The sequence below is a fragment of the Dermochelys coriacea genome, chromosome 13 (assembly GCF_009764565.3).
Source record: "Dermochelys coriacea isolate rDerCor1 chromosome 13, rDerCor1.pri.v4, whole genome shotgun sequence".
Lineage (NCBI taxonomy): Eukaryota > Metazoa > Chordata > Testudines > Dermochelyidae > Dermochelys > Dermochelys coriacea.
Window position 1 is genome coordinate 19,622,740 of NC_050080.1, and position 19,513 is coordinate 19,642,252.

Consider the following 19,513-nt stretch of genomic DNA (forward strand, 5'->3'; position numbering starts at 1 on the left):
CATCCCTGACAGGTGTCTGTCTAACCTGCTCTTAAAAATCCCCAGCGAGGGAGATTCCACAGTCTCCCTAGGGAATTTATTCCAGTGCTTAACTACCCTGACAATTAGGAAGTTTTTCCTCATGTCCATCCTAAACCTCCCTTGCTGCAATTTAAGCCCATTGCTTCCTGTCCTATCCTCAGAGGTTAAGGAGAACATTTTTTCTCCCTCTTCCTTATAACAACCTTTTACGTACTTGTAGGTAGATCCTTTATTATGGAAGGGGTTACACCACTTTATGCAGCCCTGACTGTACATGCCCAGGGTTTGCGCGTCTCCTTCTTCATACAGAGAAGCAAGAGTTGATAATTGATGGGCCCCCAGGAAAAGCTCAGAAGAACTGTCGTGAGGGTCAGGAGCTGAAGCTCCGAGGGGAGGTTTGGGGACTGGAGCGCAGGGCAGAGAGGCGTTTGAAAACGGGGACGGTGCAAACCGACTGGGCTCTGAGCGACCGGCGCAAGCCGGCTCCCCGGGGCGGAGAAGTCCCCAGGAGCGCGAGTGAACTGCCGAGGTGGGCTCCTCCGCACGCTGAAGCTGAGCCCGGCTGCACAGCCCCCCCCCCCCCCCCCCCCCGGAGTCAGGCCTGGGTAGCTGGGGGGCAAGCACCCACGCCAGTGCCTCCAGAGGAGGAAGGGGGGCGGGGAGTTGAACACGGAGAGGCGGCCCCGTGCGGGGGGGAGGACTAGTCGCTAGCGCCCTGTTCCCCTGGGCTCGGCGCTGTGCCCTCCGGCTCCGCGCGCCTGGGGGCGCTCGGCTCCGGCTCCGGCTCCGGCTCCGGCCGGCAGCTGGGAATCCCCCCCCCCCACGCCGGGGGGCAGGTCGAGGCGGCTGAGCGGAGAGCCGCAGCCGCAGCCCCAGCCGCGCGGGAGGGAGGCGGCCGGCGGGCACCGGCAGCGCGAGGGCGGTCGGAGCCCAGCCCCAGCCCCAGCCCCGGGACGCCACTGGCCACCCCGCCCGGCCGGCCGGGGAGCTCCGAGCGGGTGAAGTTCGCCCCGCCCGGCCTCTCTGTCCGGCTTAGGGGCAAGAGGGGTTCGGCAGAGGAGCGCTCGGGCGGTGTGAAGGCGCCGGCGCCGCGAAGCGATGGCGGGCGCCGCAAGTTTGGGGCAGCGGGACACCTGCCGGTGCCGCGGGTTCGCGGTTCCCCTAGCCCAGAATCGCTGCGGCTGCGGCTGGGGTGTCTGGGGGTGTGTTGAGGAGGTGCTGGGGCGTGTGTGTTGGGGTCTGGGGGGGTGCTGAGGGGGTGCTGGGATGTGTGTGTTGGGGTCTGGGGGGGTGTTGAGGGGGTGCTGGGGTGTGTGTCCTGGGGTGTCTGGGGGTGTGCTGTAGTATGTGTGTTGGGGTGCTGGGGTGGGTGTGCTGGGGCGTCTGGGGGTGTGCTGTGTATGGGTGTGTGTTGAGGAAGTGCTGGGGTGTGTGTGTGTTGGGGTCTGGGTGTGTGTTGAGGGGGTGCTGGGGTGTGTGTCCTGGGGTGTCTGAGGGTGTGCTGTAGTATGGGTGTGTTGGGGTGCTGGGGTGGGGGTGCTGGGGTGTCTGGGGGTGTGCTGTGGTATGGGTGTGTGTTGAGGAAGTGCTGGGGTGTGTGTGTGTTGGGGTCTGGGTGTGTGTTGAGGGGGTGCTGGGGTGTGTGTCCCGGGGTGTCTGAGGGTGTGCTGTAGTATGGGTGTGTTGGGGTGCTGGGGTGGGGGTGCTGGGGTGTCTGGGGGTGTGCTGTGGTATGGGTGTGTGTTGAGGGGGTGCTGGGGTGTGTGTGCTGGGGCGTCTGGGGGTGTGCTGTGGTATGGATGTGTGTTGAGGGGGTGCTGGGGTGTGTGGGGGGGGGTGCGTGGGGGGGGTGCTGGGGTGTGTGTGTGTTGGCGTCTGGATGTGTGCTGTAGTATGGGTGTGTGTTGAGGGGGTGCTGGGGTGGGGGTGCTGGGGTGTCTGGGGGTGTGCTGTGGTATGGGTGTGTGTTGAGGAAGTGCTGGGGTGTGTGTGTGTTGGGGTCTGGGTGTGTGTTGAGGGGGTGCTGGGGTGTGTGTCCCGGGGTGTCTGAGGGTGTGCTGTAGTATGGGTGTGTTGGGGTGCTGGGGTGGGGGTGCTGGGGTGTCTGGGGGTGTGCTGTGGTATGGGTGTGTGTTGAGGGGGTGCTGGGGTGTGTGTGCTGGGGCGTCTGGGGGTGTGCTGTGGTATGGATGTGTGTTGAGGGGGTGCTGGGGTGTGTGTGGGGGGGGTCTGGGTGTGTGTTGAGGGGATGCTGGGGTGTGTGTGTGTTGGCGTCTGGATGTGTGCTGTAGTATGGGTGTGTGTTGAGGGGGTGCTGGGGTGTCTGGGGGTGTGCTGTGGTAGGTGTGCGTGAGGGGGTGTCTCTGTGCTGTGGTATGGGTGTGTGTTGAGAGGATGCTGGGGTGTGCGCTGTGGTACGGGTGTGTGCACTGTGGTATGGGTGTGTGTTGAAGGGGTGCTGAGTGTGTGTGTGTTGGGGTCTGGGTATGTGTTGAGGGGATGCTAGGGTGTGCGTGCTGGGGTGTGTGAGGGGGTTTTGGGGGTTTGTGCTGGGGTGTCTGGAGGGTGTGCTGTGGTATGGGTGTATTTTGAGGGGGTGCTGTGGTGTCTGTGTGTTGGGATGCATGAGGGGGTGCTGGCTGTGTGTGTGTGCTGGGGTATGGATGTGTGTTGAGGGGGTGCTGGGGTGTCTGTGTGTTGGGATGCATGAGGGGGTGTTGGCTCTGTGTGTGTGCTGGGGTATGGGTGTATGTTGGGCTCTGTGAGGGGTTGCCAGGGTGTGTGTGTGAGAGTGGCCCTGGGGGGGGTGCATGTGTGTGTGCTGGGGCAGGGAGGACCTTTAGATGTAAAACAAACCCTGCCTAACTCTTGAGCAGCACAATCAAAGGGCCTCTAGAGTTTTGGGGGAAGACGCTGGAAGTAACTGGGAGGAGGGGTGATTGCCTGATGGGGACTGCAAGGGAGAGATCAGGGCGGTTCCTTTGAACCAACTGACTTTCTCTGTCTCTCCTTGCTCAGGACTCCTGAAGCGCAGCCAGGGAGCTGGTGAGAGCATCTGGGGAGCCCGGGGGACCAGCAGGAGATCTCCCAAGCAAGGCCCCATGGAGAACGAGACCTTGGCCTTTGGACCCCCTCTGGGCAACAGCAGGGTCAACCAGACCCTAGGAAAAATGCCCCAGCACCCTCTGGAGCTGCAGGTGGTGACCATCCTGCTGGTGCTGCTGATCTGTGGGGTGGGCATCGCAGGGAACATCATGGTGGTACTGGTGGTGCTGCGCACCAAGCACATGGTGACCCCCACCAACTGCTACCTGGTGAGCCTGGCCATGGCAGACCTGATTGTGCTGCTGGCGGCAGGGCTGCCCAACATATCGGAGGTGGTGGCCTCCTGGGTGTACGGCTACGCCGGCTGCCTGTGCATCACCTACCTGCAGTACCTGGGCATAAACATCTCAGCATGCTCCATCACCGCCTTCACGGTGGAGCGCTACATTGCCATCTGCCACTCCATCAAAGCACAGCTGCTCTGCACTGTGGCCCGGGCCAAGCGCATCATTGCTTGTGTCTGGCTCTTCACCTCCCTCTACTGCATGATGTGGTTCTTTCTCGTGGACACTGCCCAGGCGACCTTCTCGGACGGGGTGCAGGTCAGCTGTGGCTACAGGGTCTCCAGGAACCTATACCTGCCCATCTATTTCCTGGACTTCACTGTCTTCTATGTCATCCCACTGGGGTTGGCCACTGTCCTGTATGGCCTCATTGCCCGCATCCTCTTCATGAGCCCCCTGCCTGCCACCCCCCAGGACTCCGGCAGGCTCAGCTCCATGCACCAGGGCAAGCCGCCCAGCTCCAGCTCAATGAAGCTCTCCTGCCAGGGCAACAAGGGGGCTCTGAGCTCCAGGAAACAGGTACATCCTGAAAGCCGGTATGCTGCCCCCCTCCTGCTGCACCTGAGAGGGGGTGGCATTGGGAGGATGGAGGGCACGAGACAGGTGGGATGGGGCAGGGACTGGAGGTATGAGAGAGGTGGTGTTCCTGCGTTCCTAAAGAAGTCTTCACTCTCTGTCTCTCATGTGTTATAAAGACTCTGGGAATTGGTCTGAATGGCAGTTTTTTCTTGGTGTTTATAGATGGTTGGCATGGTGACATCCTGGAAAGGGTATAGGCGACTTAGTGCATTACCCCTGTTATGGTCAGGATGCATTAAACAGACCCGTCGGGTGGCTGCTTAGAAAGTCATCATCTCTCTAAACAGACAAGCCTGCGGAGTTGCCTTACTCTGAGGGATGGCAGCAAAGGCCTTCTCTGTGGGGCAAAATCTTTTAGAACTGCGACTCTGATGCCTGACTTGGCAGAGGCCCTGGAACGCCATCTAATCAATTACACCTGATGGGTGCTTAGGGATCCTTTTCTCCTGGAACACCCCCCAAAGCTGGCATGCTTCCCAACAGAGCCCAGAGCTTCTTGGATTTAAAAGCATGATCGCTCCACTCACAGTAAACAGCGAGGTTGTGTGGGGGGAATGAGGCTGAGCAGAGGAATAGTGCTATTGCCTTATTGCTATTTCTGGGTTTTCTTTCCCTTCCCTGTGTCATGAAATTGTCAGGGGTAAGAGGAGAAAAGGAGTGAAAGCTGATAAAAGGCTGAATTCTTTTAAAAGGCCCCTGACTACACAGGGCATTGGTTCCCCACAGTTCCTGTCTCAGCGGAGAGGGCAGAGAAGCGATTGCCCTGTGCTACACACACCACAAGAAAGGGAAGCATTCCGCAGGAATGGAGCAGTCTTGGCTAAAGGCGGTTATTGTTGCAGGCTAGCTATTAATTCGCTCCATGATTAGTAAGGTGTTCGATTACCATAATGTGACCTGAGCTTCACTCCCAAACTGGAATCATGATTAATTAACCCTTCCAGTTTAAAATTGCCAAGGAAGAGGAGATCTGATGAGACACACCTGAGACAGGAGTACTGTTACTCAAACTCCCATCCCTTCCCTCTGAACTCCTTTCTGAGCCAATAGCATATGAATTAATTCTAGGGAGCAAACTCGCCTTGGGTAAAAAGAGGAGCTGTCCTCCAGCAGGGGGAGATGTTTCCCTTTTCTTTGCTGGTTAGTCCCTGTTTAGCTGGTTCGTTCCTGTTAGCGTTCACCATTCTGTCTGGACATGATTTCATCCTCTGCCTAACCCACACTTTAGCTGGACAATAACTATCTGAAAGCTTATTATCCTCCTTCTCTTAGCGGACAATCACAGTGTCCAGATGTGGGACCTCTATTTTTACACCTGCACTTTTACTTTATTGTGTATTAGTCAACTTTTCCATTGGTGCAGGGCGGCAGGAGAGGTGCCATTTCTAGAGCTGCTTAGCGAATCCAAGCAAGGAGTGAGTCATTACATCTCAGTGAGGAGAAAATTTTGAAATACCAGGTGCAACAGAATAGAGTTCTGTACTTGGCTCTCTTAAGCTGTACATGTGTGTGTGTTCTAGTCTTTCTCCTTTAACTCTTGGTCTCTTCTCTTCCCATGGAAAGGTTTAGATCACATACTGAATCCTTGTAAAATAACTGGGTAAAATGTTAGCATTTGAAATAAAGGAACTGGAGTGGTTTAGACATGTAAATAATAGGCAAGTGAGGCCCTTTGGGATTATGCTTGATAATTTACAGCAGAAATGGACAGGCAGAGGATTTAGATGTGGATTTGGAGACTGCAGTTTGCAAGGCCAGTTCTAGCCTGGTGCAAGTGGGTGCAACTCCCTTGACTTTAAGAGCTTAAACCAGGGCTGACTTTGGCCCTTAGTGTCTACAAATTGTAAGGATCATATACTTTTGAGGTATGCATGCACTGATACTGATAAGTTCTTTGTAAAGGCTGGTTGGGAAATGGGACTCTCTTTTGGTGTCCCCTTTTTTAAATGGTGTCCCCTTTTTTCCATCAGAAAATTTCAAAATTTGAATTTTTTCAACCAGTTCTAGTGGTGTGTGTGTAGTGAGGGAAGGTATACGACTTGGCATGCAGCAGACAGCCTATTGTATCTTCAAAGCCCTGGGCTGACATTAACTAGTTCTCCCAGCACCCTTGTAAGTAAGAGGAATATGATCAATATTGCACACCAGCTCAGCGTTTAAGAGTTTTTAGAACTGTCCATGTGCTTTTACACACCCAGGCTAAAACTCTTATTGGCTTCACTGGAGCCAAGATTTCATCCCTCATTTCCTGATTGTAATCACAGAAACTCCCCCGTCACTCATAGCCTGTTCTAATGGGCCCTTAGACATCTAACCATCATCTGCACACACTTACCACAATCACACACTCAGGGTACATCCACAAATACACACACCTCATTTTGAAAATCCCAGGCTAAGTGACTTACCTAAAGCCAGTCGGTGGTAGACGTAGGATTGTAACACAGGAGTTCCTGGCTTACAGCCCCATGCTTTTTCCTCTAGACTATGCTGCCTTTGATAGTTTAGGATGTGGCTCTCGGTCTGTAAGGCATCCAACCACATTGGAACTGTATTCTGGTGGTTGGAGAGTCCAGAAAATGTTCTTCAAAGAACAATTGCTACACAAGTTGCCTCTTTATGGGCTGCCTCCCCTGACTGATGGCCATCATTGCCTGAAGTAGGCTGTCTGCTCTTCAGCATAGTTGCCTTGTCTTTTGTGGAGCATTGCATAGCACCATATAACACTTTCAACTCTCCTTAGCAACAGTTGTCGACTCTGTAGGTCCAGCAGAGGCCTGTTGATTCTGCTCTTGCAGACCAGCTGATGCAGGATACTTACCATAGGAACACACTGTCTCCTTTTGGTCACACCAGAATGTGTTGTTTGTAAGAAGGCACAACCCATAGCATTCTGGGACTTCTCAGCATGCAAGGGCTCTCTGGTTTGCCTCAGCTTTCTTATGGCCTTTCCGATCTGCTGCTGCCTGAGAGTCCCTGGATGAGGCTAAGAGATGAACAATAATATAATGATTAATATAATTAATATAATATTTCCACCTGTAGCTCTTAAAGCATTTTAAAAAGGTGGCTCAGTATTGTTATCCCCCAACACAAATGAGGAAACAGAGGCACTGAGAGATGAAGAGTAGGGCCCAAGGTCACATGGCAAGTCAGTGGCAGAAGCAGGAAAAGAACATGCATCTCCTGGTTCCTAGCACTGTCTGGATTGCACTGCCTCCCTCGTGATCCATCTGAATTATGAAGCTTCCTGAACTATCAAGTGAGTCAACTTGGTGAGACCCAGGAACCCCAGAAAGATTATGGTGGGAAATAAACTTTGGAAATATTGGTCTCTCTGTCTCCAGAGAGAGATGGACTCCTGGGAGACAGTGAGTAGGAAGATACCTTCCAAATACAGCTCAGGCTTCACTGCCCTGTGACTGACAGCCAGAATGTCCTATTCAGGTTTACTGCATGGTCCAAAGATCACTTTAAAGGTCTTTCCTCATTCTTTGCCTCCCTAGAAGAAACCACTGTCAGCAGAGCCAGGGCAAGCATTGGAGGCGGTAGGATAACTGCAGCTACAGGGGAAACCCCACAAAATGCAGTTTGGAAGGACCAAGTGGGAGAATACATGAGATCTGCAGCCATATTAGGGGGACATCAGCAAGAGGATAATAAGATGTGGGAAGGAGATAATAAAATATGGTGTGTGTCCCTCTCTCACACACACAGCTCCAGTGCGTGCATTTCTTTGCAGTTCATTAGCTGCTGCAGCTGAAAATGTCTCTCTTCCTTTGCTGACTCTAGTTCCATTTTCAGAAAATTGTAAATGTGAAAGAATTTGAAAACCTGCTTTTTTCTTCTTCTAACTTTTCTGTCATCATCTTGTTAAATTTGACAGGGGCCATTGTCATATGTTAAAATTAAGGCTGCTGTGAAGGCTGGAGAGAACTGTAGGGTCTCGCTTCTCCTCTCACTTCTAATGCTGTAAATTGGGAGCAGCTACACAGAAGTCAAGCAGAATGAGAAGTGAATCAGGCCCATAGGGTAAAATGGTTTATCAGCTACCAGGAGACGGGCTGGCCCAAGTTCTCAAATGGAATATCCAAGTCATTTATGTCAATGCCAAACTTTGCCTTAAATGTAGTCATGCTTCTTGCTCCCACTACTTTCTCCTCATTAGATTCTTCCATTATTCAATGAGTCTCTGTAGTAGAAAGCCTTCCCATTAATATTTAGCCGAGAGCCATCCAGTTTTTAACAGCAAATTGCCTAGAGCTTAATACATTTATTACAGTTCACAGAGAGCAGCGGAGAGGAAACAGAGACAGATGAGTTTATCAGGCCAGAGTCAGCAAGCTAAATATTGTTTTGTGGTATTATCCTCCAGCTTTCCTTTTCTTTTCTTTTTTTGGAAACATTTGAGAGTCTTCAGTAGGTGTGAATCATTTACCTGGCAGACAGTAAATCTGTTTAATGCACACATACTATTGGGAGCCTCTCAACAAGGATGACAGGATTATTAGCATGTCTGATTGCATCCAGCATAATATTTGGAACTGTTACAGCTTCCCATTCAATGGGCTTTGGAGGATTTCAGAAGACAATGGGCTAACATGCATATTATTATTAACATTTATATTGCAGTAGCATCTAGAGGCCCGAATCATGCTAGAACCCCACTGTGCTAGGTGCTGTACAAATATCATAAATGACAGCCCTTTTCCTAAAGAGCTTACCAGCTATTATAAAGGTTATTGCCAAGGGGATGGGGAGAAACTGTAGACATGATATGCCTTGTTTTTAGTAAGGCTTTGACGCAGTCCCGCATGACATTCACAAAAGCAAACTAGGGATATGTGGTGTAGGTTATATTACGATAAGGAGGGTGTACAACTGGCTGAAAGAGCATTCTCAAAGAGAAGTTATTAATGGTTCACAGTCCAACTGGGAGGACATATCAAGTGAAGTCATACAAGGATCTCTTCTGGATGCGATACTAGTCAATATTTTTATTAATGACTTGGATAATGGAGCAGAGAGTATGCTTTTAAAATTTGTGAGGAGACCAAGCTGGGAGGGGTTGCAAGCATTTTGGAGGACAGGATTCGAGTTCAACAACCTTGACAAATTAGAGAATTGTCTGAAATCAACAAGATGAAATTCAAAAAAGACAAATGCAAAGTACGACACTTAGGAAGGAAAAAAATTGAATGCACAGCTATAAAATGGGGAACAATTGGCTAGATGGTAGTACTGCTGAAAAGGATCTGTGAGTTATAGTGGATGACAAATTGAATTGCAAAAAAGGCTAATGTAATTCTGGGGTGTACTAACAGGAATGTCATATATAAAACATAGGAGGTAATTGTTCCACTCTGCTCAATACTGGTGAGGCCTTAGCTGGAGTACGATGTTCAATTCTGGGTGCCACACTTTAGGAAAGATGGCGCATACTGGATATAGTCCAGAGGAGAGCAACAAAAATGATAAAAGGTTTAGAAAACTTGATCTCTTAGGAAAGGTTAAAAAACCTGGGCATGTTTAGTCTTGAGAAAAGAAGACCGAGTGGGGACGTGATAACAGTCTTCAAATATGTTAAGGGCTGTTATAAAGAGGACTGGGATCAATTCTTCTCCATCATGTCCACTGAAGGTAGGACAAGAAGTAATGGGCTTAATCTGCAGCAAAGAAGATTTAGGTAAATTATTAGGAAAAACTTCCTATCTATAAGGGTAGTGAAGCTCTGGAATAAGCTTCTAAGAAAGGTTGTGGAATCCCCATCATTGGAAGCTTTTAAGAACAGGTTGGACACACACCTGCCAGGGATGGTCTAAGTTTCCTTGGTCCTGCCTCAGTGCAGAGGGCTGAACTAAATGACCTCCTAAAGTCCCTTCCAGCCCAACATTTCTATGATGCTATAAATACCAACTAAAATACCTTAGAGGAAAAATACTGACTGGAAAGACATACCAGAAACCCCCATTTCAAGGTTCTGTATGTGAACTGTGTTCAATATATCGGAACCCCAAATACTTATGTTCTCTATATCACATTGACTAGGAGTTCCTGCCATCACACCGCCTAGGTTGTGATCTTACAATTAAGTAGAGTCAGTACAAGGATGAGAGATTTCCGTGGCTGACTCCAATCCCTAGAAAAAGTGAGGTTTGTAAGTAAACAGTAAAGCTAATACACTACAGGTGCCCCAGTGGCAAAGCCTTCCTTATGGAAGGGACTACTGAGAAGATGGACTATATAGCCCTGTAAGGGTGAAAAACATTCGGGGGGGAGGCAGTGGAAATGCCTCTTCTGTATCTGAAAGTTTGGTACAGGCAAGAATATATAACATAGCTGGCCTCTGATTGTTCTGCTAATCTCTCTCTGTCCTGCATTGCATAAGGGCACATCTCAGGAGTGAGAAAGGATGCAGGTTTTGTGATAATTTATTTCCAGATGCTTGTTTGTGTAAAGGACACAATCAACCTCAAAATGTTTTCTGTGCCATTTTCTCACAGATGATTCTGTTTATCATGGAAAAGGAGAGAGGACAGATATATGCAGGAGGCTCTTTATCTGGAAATATTTTCTTATGCCACATCTTGCAGAACATTGTATTTCACGTGGATTCCTAATGCACTTTGTTAGATGTGTCCTGCTGAGTCCAGACAAACAGCGTTTGAAAGGGGTCTGTTTAAAGAGACACTGATGGAGAGGAAGCAGGCTAGCTACACTATTAGCTCAGGCTTCTGAGTAGCAGCTGTGTTAGTCTGTATTCGCAAAAAGAAAAGGAGTACTTGTGGCGCCTTAGAGGCTAACCAATTTATTAGAGCATAAGCTTTCGTGAGCTACAGCTCACTTCATCAGATGCATTAACCACAGTCTTAAGGGTGAGACATAAAGCCAAAGCTTATGGTCATTAAACATCCCCTTTCATCAGAATAAGGGTGCTAATCTGAATGTCATGGCTGAATTTCCACTCTCTGCATTGCCCAGGCAATTTCCGCTGGATCCAGAATTCTTCTTAATTTCCTGTTCCAAACACTTGTATTGTTGTGCACCATTAAACAGTTGCTATGTTCCACCCCAAAGGTGGTTGCACTTCAATAGTAGGGTAAGTAAGCCCAATTTCTCTGAAAAAAACCTTCACTGATTTTTAGGACTAAACTCAGATGGAACCATTAAGGTTTTGAGGTGATACTTTTGTTTTTTCTGCTTCCCAGATAGGGTCAGAATTATCAAAGGCAAGGCTATTCTCACATTAGTTTCATGTGTGGACAAAAATGCCCTCAAATCTCATGCAAAATCTTGTTCACCCAAGCTTGCCAACCCAGGTCTGCAGACCCACATGGTACAGAGAGTACTGAGAAGTGCACACATTTCTGGAGACTTATCTGCACCAAACTTAACAATTTTTGAGGTCCATTCAGCACTCAGAAAATGAGTCTAACATAAATACTCATCAACATTCTGAGTTCAATCAGTAGGAAAAGAAATTATGCCTCTAGGCTTAAATTGATATGCAAGTTCCCACTTTATAGGAATAAACATAGGAAATGCCATACTGGATTAGAGCAATGGTCCATCTAGTCCAGTCCGTATCATGTTTTTAACAGTTGTTGGCATGCAAGCTTAAGAGGAAAGTGCAAGAAACCCTACTCTAGGCAGTCATGGAATAACTTCCTCCCTGGGGAAGTGTCTTCTTAACCTCCATTAGTTAGTTTTGCTTACGCCCTGAAGCATGTGTTTATGTCCCTAATTCACTTAGGTCCTGATCCTGCTCCACTGAAATGAATGGGAGTTTCATCATTAGTTTCAATGGAAAGAGGATCAGGTCCCTATATCAGAAACAAAGTAATCAGTCTCCTGACTGGAAGGCAATGAACTTTATGGGGTTCCAGGGAACAGGCTGCCATGTAATTGGAATGTAAGGGCTGCTTAGTATGTGTTTCACATTGTACTTGGTGGTATTGAGACAAGTGATATGAGGTGAAACTAAACGGGCAGTCAGCTTTTCCTTGAATTGCAGCGTATGTTTTCAAGTACCGGTTTTTCTTCTATAACAATGAAGGGATCAAAATGCCACTGCCTTTTTCCTATCTATTTTTATACTCCTCATCCAAAGATCTCAAAGTGCTCTACCTACTTGAAATAAGTGTCACAAACCCACGTGATGTATGAAAGGATCATCACGCCTATTTTATATATGGCTAATTTGAGTCACAGAGAAGCTTAAATGGCTTGCCCAGTTTCACATACCGAGTGAAAGAAAGAGCCAAGAACAGAACCCAGGAGTTCAACTCCCTGTCCTTTACTCTACCCACTAGAGTCATTGTGAAGCTATTTAACTGTGTGCTGTTACCCTTAATAGTAAATTATCTATGTTCCAAAATCACGCCAGATAAATCACATAGCTATTTTGATGCAGCTGCGGAAGGAATAAACAGAAAGAGTGCTCTAAGTATCATAAATCTTGTCTTTAATAGAGCATCTAACAATGCCATCTGAAAGCTAACTGGATAAATTTGATCTAGATGAAAATTCTGTGAACTGGATTGAAGAACAGCTAATAGATCATTCATAAACTGTGGTGATTCATGATGCTCCATTCACTTGTGTGGTGTCATAAACATACAGCTAAGAGTAGAATAAAATCCCTGCTTTACCTGTAAAAGGTTAATCAGTTCCATTAACCTAGTTGGCACCTGACCAGAAGGACCAATGGGGAAAGAAGATACTTTCAAATGGGGGGGGGAGGGGGAAGGTTTTTGTTTGTGCTTTTGTTGTTCTCTCCGGAGACAAAGAGAGAGACCAAGCAAGTAATCCAGCTCCTACTGAATGATACATCTAAAATTACAGAAATAGTAAGTAATAGCAAGGAAATGCGTTAGAGTATCTTTTGTTTTAGCTTGTGAATTTTCCCTATGCTAAGAGGAAGGTTTATTCCTGTTTTTTTGTAACTTTAAAGTTTTGCCTAGAGGTGAATCCTCTGTGTTTTAAATCTTACTACCCTGTAAAATTATCTTCCATCATGATTTTACATAGGTGTTTCTTTTACTTTCTTTTTCTTTATATTAAAAGTTCTGTTTTTAAGAATCTGATTGGGGTTTTTAGTGTCCTAAAAACCCAAGGGTCTGGTCTGTGCTCACCTTGTTTACTCTTAAGCCTCCTCAGGAAAGGGGGTGAAGGGACTTGGGGGGATATTTTGGGGAAACAGGAACTCCAAGTGGTCCTTTTCCTAAATCTTTGTCTAACTCACATGGTGGTGGCAGCGATACCGTTCCAAGGGCAAGGAAGAATTTGTGCCTTTGGAAGTTTTTAACCTAAGAAATGGTTAAAATCTCTTTCCAACCACAAGACAACCCAGATGGCTTTAGGAACATTCATCTCTTGAATAGCACCGCAGAATGCTGCTTCACAAGTGATACTGGTTCAAAACCTGTGACAGGCTCATTTGCTTATGAATCATTTGTTGTTGGTGTGGATTATTTGCCTTCTGTCATTCATGCTTTCCATAGGCTGGCCAGAAGCACTGGCAGCTTTCTGAAAATGTCACAGAAAATATTCCTGGTGGCCTTCAGAAAGCTACCTTGTCATTTGTGTCAGAAACTTTGAATAGCACCAGAAGCTGTATTATAATTAAAAAATGGGGAGAGGTGTCTTATCTGGAATGGTAAATACTAGGATAAAAACCTCCATAGACATGCTAATGATGAGACTTCTCTGCGTCAATACAGGAGCTTGTTTAAAAGCACAATTGCCAAGTAGGTACAAACACAAGGGAGGCAACTAGAAATCAGCAGATTTTCTAATACAAATGTGCTTCTGCAGGTGGTGCTAACATAACAATAAATATTATTATATTTGTTATCTCCTACTGTTCACAGGTATGCTGGGCATCTCACAGGAAACAAATAGAAGGCAGATCCCTGCTCTGAGGAGCTTACACATTCTAAGACCTGGATCCTGCAAACACTCATAGATGTTTGAATTAAAGAACATAGGAACAGCCATACTGGATCAAACCAAAAGTCCATCTAGTCCAGTATCCTGTCTTCTGACAGCAGCCAATGCCAAGTGCCCCAGAGGGAATGAAAAGAATGGGCAATCAGCAAGTGATCCATTCCCTGCACCCATTCCAAGCCTCTGGCAAACAGAGGCTAGGGACACCATTCCTGCCCCTCTTGGCTAATAGTCATTGATGGACCTATCCTCCATGAATTTATCTATTTATTCTATGGGCCTACTCATGTATAAATGTTTTCAGGATTAGGGCTTATGTGACTAACATGACAGACAGGAGTGGATACAACATGCCCCAGCTGTTTGATCTTGCAGCAGTCCAGTGAATGGAAACTGAAGCGAGACAGATTCAGACCAGAAATAAGGTACACCTTTGCATCAGAGATCTGGCAGTAAATATAAAATCACTGCTGATAAAACTTTCAGATGACACATGGATATGCACAGTAGTAAACGATGAGGACAAGGCAATCATACAGAGCAATCTGGATCACATGGTAACCTGGGCCCTTTCAAACAAAATGTGTTTTAATACAGCCAATGTAGTTATACATGTAGGAACATGGAATGCAGGCCATACCTACAGAATGGGGGCTGTATGCTAGAAAGTAGTGACTCTGAGAAGGGCTTGGGATGATAGTGCACAAGCAACGTAGCATGAGCTGCCAGGGTGATGCTGTGGCCAAGGGTGCTCATGCGATCCTTCGATGCACAAACAGCGGGGTAGTGAACAGAAGTAGGGAGATGATTTTACCTCTATGTATGGCTCTGGTGAGACTGATCCTGGAATACTGCATCCAGTTTTGGTGTCCATCTTTTAAAAAGGATGTTGAAAAAGTGGGGAGGGTGCAGAAAAGAGCCACAAAAATGATTTGAGGGGTGGAGAAAATGCCTGACAGTGAGAGACTTAAAGAGCTCAATTTGTTTAGCTTTTCAAAAAGAAGATTAAGTAGTGACTTGATTACAGTCTATAAGAATCTTCACAGGGAGAAAATACCAGATACTAAAGATAAAGCCAGACAAAATCAAATTAGAAATTAGGCACAAGTTTTTAACAGTGAGAGTGATTAACCATTGGAACAAACTACCAAAAGAAGTGGTGGGTTCTCCATCTCATAATGTCTTCAAGTCAGGACTGGATGTTCTTCTGGAAGATATGCTTCAGAAAAACACAAGTAATGCATTAGTCAAACACGTTATTGGGCTCCATACAGCAGTTATGGCCAATTTAATGGCCTGTGATGTACAGGAGGTCATACTAGATGATCTAATGGTCTTGTCTGCCCTTAAACTCTATGAATCTATAAATTATTAATAGGTTAAAAAACCATTTGGAGCATACTTAGAGAAACTTGAACTCTTTAAATCAAGACTTGATATCTTTCTGAAAGAGATGTTGTAGCTTGTACAGAAATTTTGGGCTTGATGCAGAAATTATGGGGTGAGATCCCCTGGCCATCTTTAAACAGGAGGTCAAATAAAATGATCATGATGGTCCCTTCTGGCTTTAAAATCTATGAATCTATGAAACCTGGGAGGGGAGGGGCAAGAGAGGATATGTGTTACAGCGAGTTTCTCCAGCCAGTTTAGGCTGCACATGTCCAAGTGGTTCAAGCGGTGCAATTGGTTAGTTTTTCAAATGTAATGTGTGAACAAGCTCATTTACCTAAGATGATCTGTGTGAATTCCACAGACACAGAGCAGGGATTAGTGTGACTTTCATAAGGGAGGCTATTTTGCAAGGTTTATGTTGGAAACAATGTGCTTAGGGATAATTGCCTGATAAATAAAAATGTAACATGATCTTATCTGATAATAAATAACTACCAGTGGGCAGCAGAGATATTCTTTAAACCACCGTGGCCAGGACTAAGAGGCTAGAGGGATGACCACATGAAGTGGGGCCGAAGGTGTGTTGGAATGGTAGGACAAAAATAAGGCAGGAGAGAAGGTGTCCAAGGGGAAGTGAGAGGGTGTGGAAACTGGAGAACAGCAGCAGGGACTCAAAAGCAGCTGCCTAAAGTGAGACTGTAGCAGATGGAAGGGGTGAAAGAAAGCATACAGCCTAAGGAACTCACTAAGGCCAGATGTAGGAAGTAGGGATGGAGATACTGAGTGGGATTGCAAAACAGCAGCCATCTCCTAAATGACTAAAATCAGTTGGGAGGACTGTAACTCCAGTAAGCTCTGTACAGTGGGAGCAGTGGACTCAGACACAGTGGAAATGCATTCACAGTGATGGAAGACGAAAGCCCCCCAAAAATGTATTGCAACCCAAGGTGCCACTCTCATAACGAGGTCTTGGCTTAGAGTTAAGTTGTTCTGTGGATTAAAACTGACTTCACTCCCAGAGCTTTCGAGTGTAGCTCATTTCGTCCCCCCTCCGTGGCACAGTGTTCAAAGAGATGCTTGTGGAGATGGTTGTGCTCATTACAGCAAACAGCTCTCATTGCTCCAAGAAGTTAGAGTTAGCAGTTATGGCTCCTGTTTGTTTAACTGCTTTGAAAGACTTCTCTTTGCTGAGTTTGTGCTTTAGTGAGAGACTTGTGGATTGGTTCCATTTTGTGACTTTTCCGTGTGGAGCTGTGTGGAATGAAACGAGCGTGTCACACTGAGAAAATCCTTGTTAGGGGAACGGGATGAAGACAGAGATGCAGAAGGCATTTGTTGAGAGAGATTTTTGAGAAGAAAGCTGCTTCCCACACACATGCAGTCGCACGCCCTGGCATAATTATTAGCAGCCAGCATGGATTTACTAAGAACAAATCATGCAAACCAACTAGATTTCCTTCTTTGATAGGGTTACGGATTTGGTGGATAAGGGGAATGCAGTGGATATTAACCTGAACTTCAGCAAGACTTTTGACACAGTCCCACTTGGCATTCTGTTAAGTAAGCTGGAGAAATGTGGGCTTGGCAGAGCTACAATTAAATGGATACATAATTGGTTAAACAATTGCAAACAAAGAGTAACTATTAATGGAATAATGTCAGATTGGAGGGAGGTCTCAAGTGGGATTCCACAGGCATTCTGGGTCTGGCGTTGTTTAACATCTTTATTAATGATCTGGATGTCAGAACAGAGATCATACTGATCAGATTTGCAGATGAGATAAAGCGAGGGGGGATTGCCAACACTTTGGAGCATAGAGCTAAAATTCAGAGGGATCTTGATAAATTGGAGAACTGGGCTATAGACAACAAAATGAGATTCAGCAATACAAATGTAAGGTGCTACACTTGGGGAAGAAAAACCAAATCCACAAATACAGAATGGGGGACAACTGGCTTGGCAGCAGCACTGCTGAGAAGGTTCTGGGAGTTGCGGTGGATCATAACCTCAACATGAGTCAGCAATGTGGTGCTGTTGCAAAAAAAGCAAATGCAATTGTAGGTTGCATTAACAGAAGCATAGCATGCAAGTCACAGGAGGTGATAGTACCACTCTACTCATCGCTGGCTAGGCTTCAGCTGGAGTACTGTGCCCAATTTTGGTCACCAGTGTATAAAAAGGATATAGAAAAACTGGAAAGGATCCAGAGGCAATTGACAAAGATGATCAAAGGGATGGAATGCAAGCCATATGAGCAAATGCTGGAGGAATTGAGTATGTTTAGTTTGGAAAAGAGATTAAGGGGAGACATTATAGTGGTCTTCAAATACTTGAAAGGCTGCCATAAAAAAAGAGGGAGAAAAGTTGTTCTCTCTTGCCACAGAGGGCAGGAGAAGAGGCAATGGGTTCAAACTACAGCATAGCAGATTTAGATTAAATCTCAGGAAAAACTTCCTAACTATAAGAAAATTAGGACAACAGGACAGACCCCTAGGGACGTTGTGGAAGCTCCTTCACTGGAAGTTTTCAAAAGGAGACTGGATAGCCATCTGTCTTGGAGGTTAGACACAACAAATCCTGCAACCTAGCAGGGGGCTAGACTAGAAGATGAAGCTTGCAGTCCCTTCTAGCCCTATGATTAAATGATCAGGCTCAGTAAGTTGAGTGCTTGGAGACAACTATAAGTATTTGTTCCCATTTCTGAGGCCCTTTACATTTCTCTTCAACACTTTTAAATTGCTTTGCATGCTCAATTATTTCGCTAATGCAAAGTCAAATGTCAGAAGTAGGAAGGGGAAGGCAGATATCTTCTCTCCCTGGTGCCACCTGCCAGGTATGAAACCTGTAAGCAGCCGTAAGAGAAATCACAGAGTGCATCGGGGAGGTATCTATACTGGAATTAGACACCTGCAGCTGGCTGGCTCATGCCAGCTGACTCAGGCTTGTGGGGCTCAGGCAAAGGGGCTGTTTAACTGTGGTGTAGGCATTCAGGCTTGGGTTGGAGCATGAACTCTGAAGCCCCAGGGTCCTAGAGTCCAGGCTCCAGCCCAGGACAAGGAGCTGATACTGTAACTGAGATTCTTCCCCTCGGAGGCAGGGAGCTGACTTTCATCTGAATTTCTTCTGTTGAGCAGTTATAACTTACGCTATGAGCTATCATTAAGAATGAGCAGGTGGGATCAGAAGGGTGACATGCAAACAAACCCTGAACTGTTCATTTCTCTCTCTCTCTCAGATCTAGCTTTTAATCACCCAGCATCTTTTATTCTTGAAATAATAAAACAAAAACCAAGATGCCAGTGAATGCCTAATATCTATGAGGGAAAGGTGCCTGGACAGAAATCTTTATCCACAAAGCTTAGTGCCTTTGGCTTTAGCTCGATGTCCAGTTGGGTGTCTGGAAGCCATGGATTATTTCAGCCAATCCGGTTGAATAAAAAAGGCCCTAACTCATCAGACGTTTTATTTGATCTCTCCCTCCCTGTCTGCCCCAACTCACTCTTCCCACTTTATCTGAGATCTGACACAATAATCATTTTGCAAGACTTTTGAAGCTGTGCTAGCCCAGGTCCCTAGAGACCCCTGCTGATCTCGCTGCTTGCATTGCTATGGCTCCCCAGCCTTCTCCTTCCAGGGCAGGGGGAAAGCACCTTTGCTGGGGAGAGGCTGTAACAAGGAACAGCTTTTATACCGAGATTCCTCAGTGTCCATCAGAGCGTTCTCTCTTTAGCCGATACCAACAGCTGTCTCCCCAGGGGGATAATGTCCCCATATATGCTTTAGTTTCTCACTTTTAAGTTGCGTGTGTTTTAAATATCATGTAGGGCCCTCAAGTGGGGATGAATTTTTACAAACATGCCCCCAGGACCACATATGCGCACCCACCCCACATAATTGCTTGGGCTCGTTTTTCATTGAAATACAGTGAGGAGCCTTTAGAAGGCTAGAAAGTCTTCGAGGGTGCTGATGCCCCTTCTCACTTTGCCATGTCTTCTTGTACTCGGCAGGGTAGCTCATTTACTATAGTCTTGTACTTTGTAGTCACTGTAGGAACAGATTCTCTCTTCCCCTCTTAGTCTGGAAAAGTGGGTAACTTTGACATCCTCTCTGATGTTTCCACTGGTGTCGCCCCAGCCCCCCCCCCCTTTTTATTATTAAGCAGTGAACTAGCGACTCTTTGTAG

General features: G+C 46.7%; 1 protein-coding gene across 3 annotated transcripts in view; it reads left to right on the plus strand.

Annotated features, from left to right (window-relative positions):
- Positions 1 to 415: 415 nt before the first annotated feature.
- The window catches only part of LOC119841547 (thyrotropin-releasing hormone receptor-like), a 29,120-nt gene continuing 10,022 nt past the window's right edge, over positions 416 to 19,513 (plus strand). The window contains exons 1-2 of one of the 3 annotated variants that reach the window (XM_038369024.2): positions 416 to 550; positions 3,040 to 3,929. In XM_038369024.2, coding sequence (XP_038224952.1) covers positions 3,123 to 3,929 — 807 coding nt within the window. In that variant the 5' untranslated portion in view covers positions 416 to 550; positions 3,040 to 3,122. Of the gene's footprint in view, positions 551 to 781; positions 1,237 to 3,039; positions 3,930 to 19,513 lie in introns of those variants that run through there. The other 2 variants (XM_038369023.2, XM_038369022.2) reach the window with 2 other exon arrangements.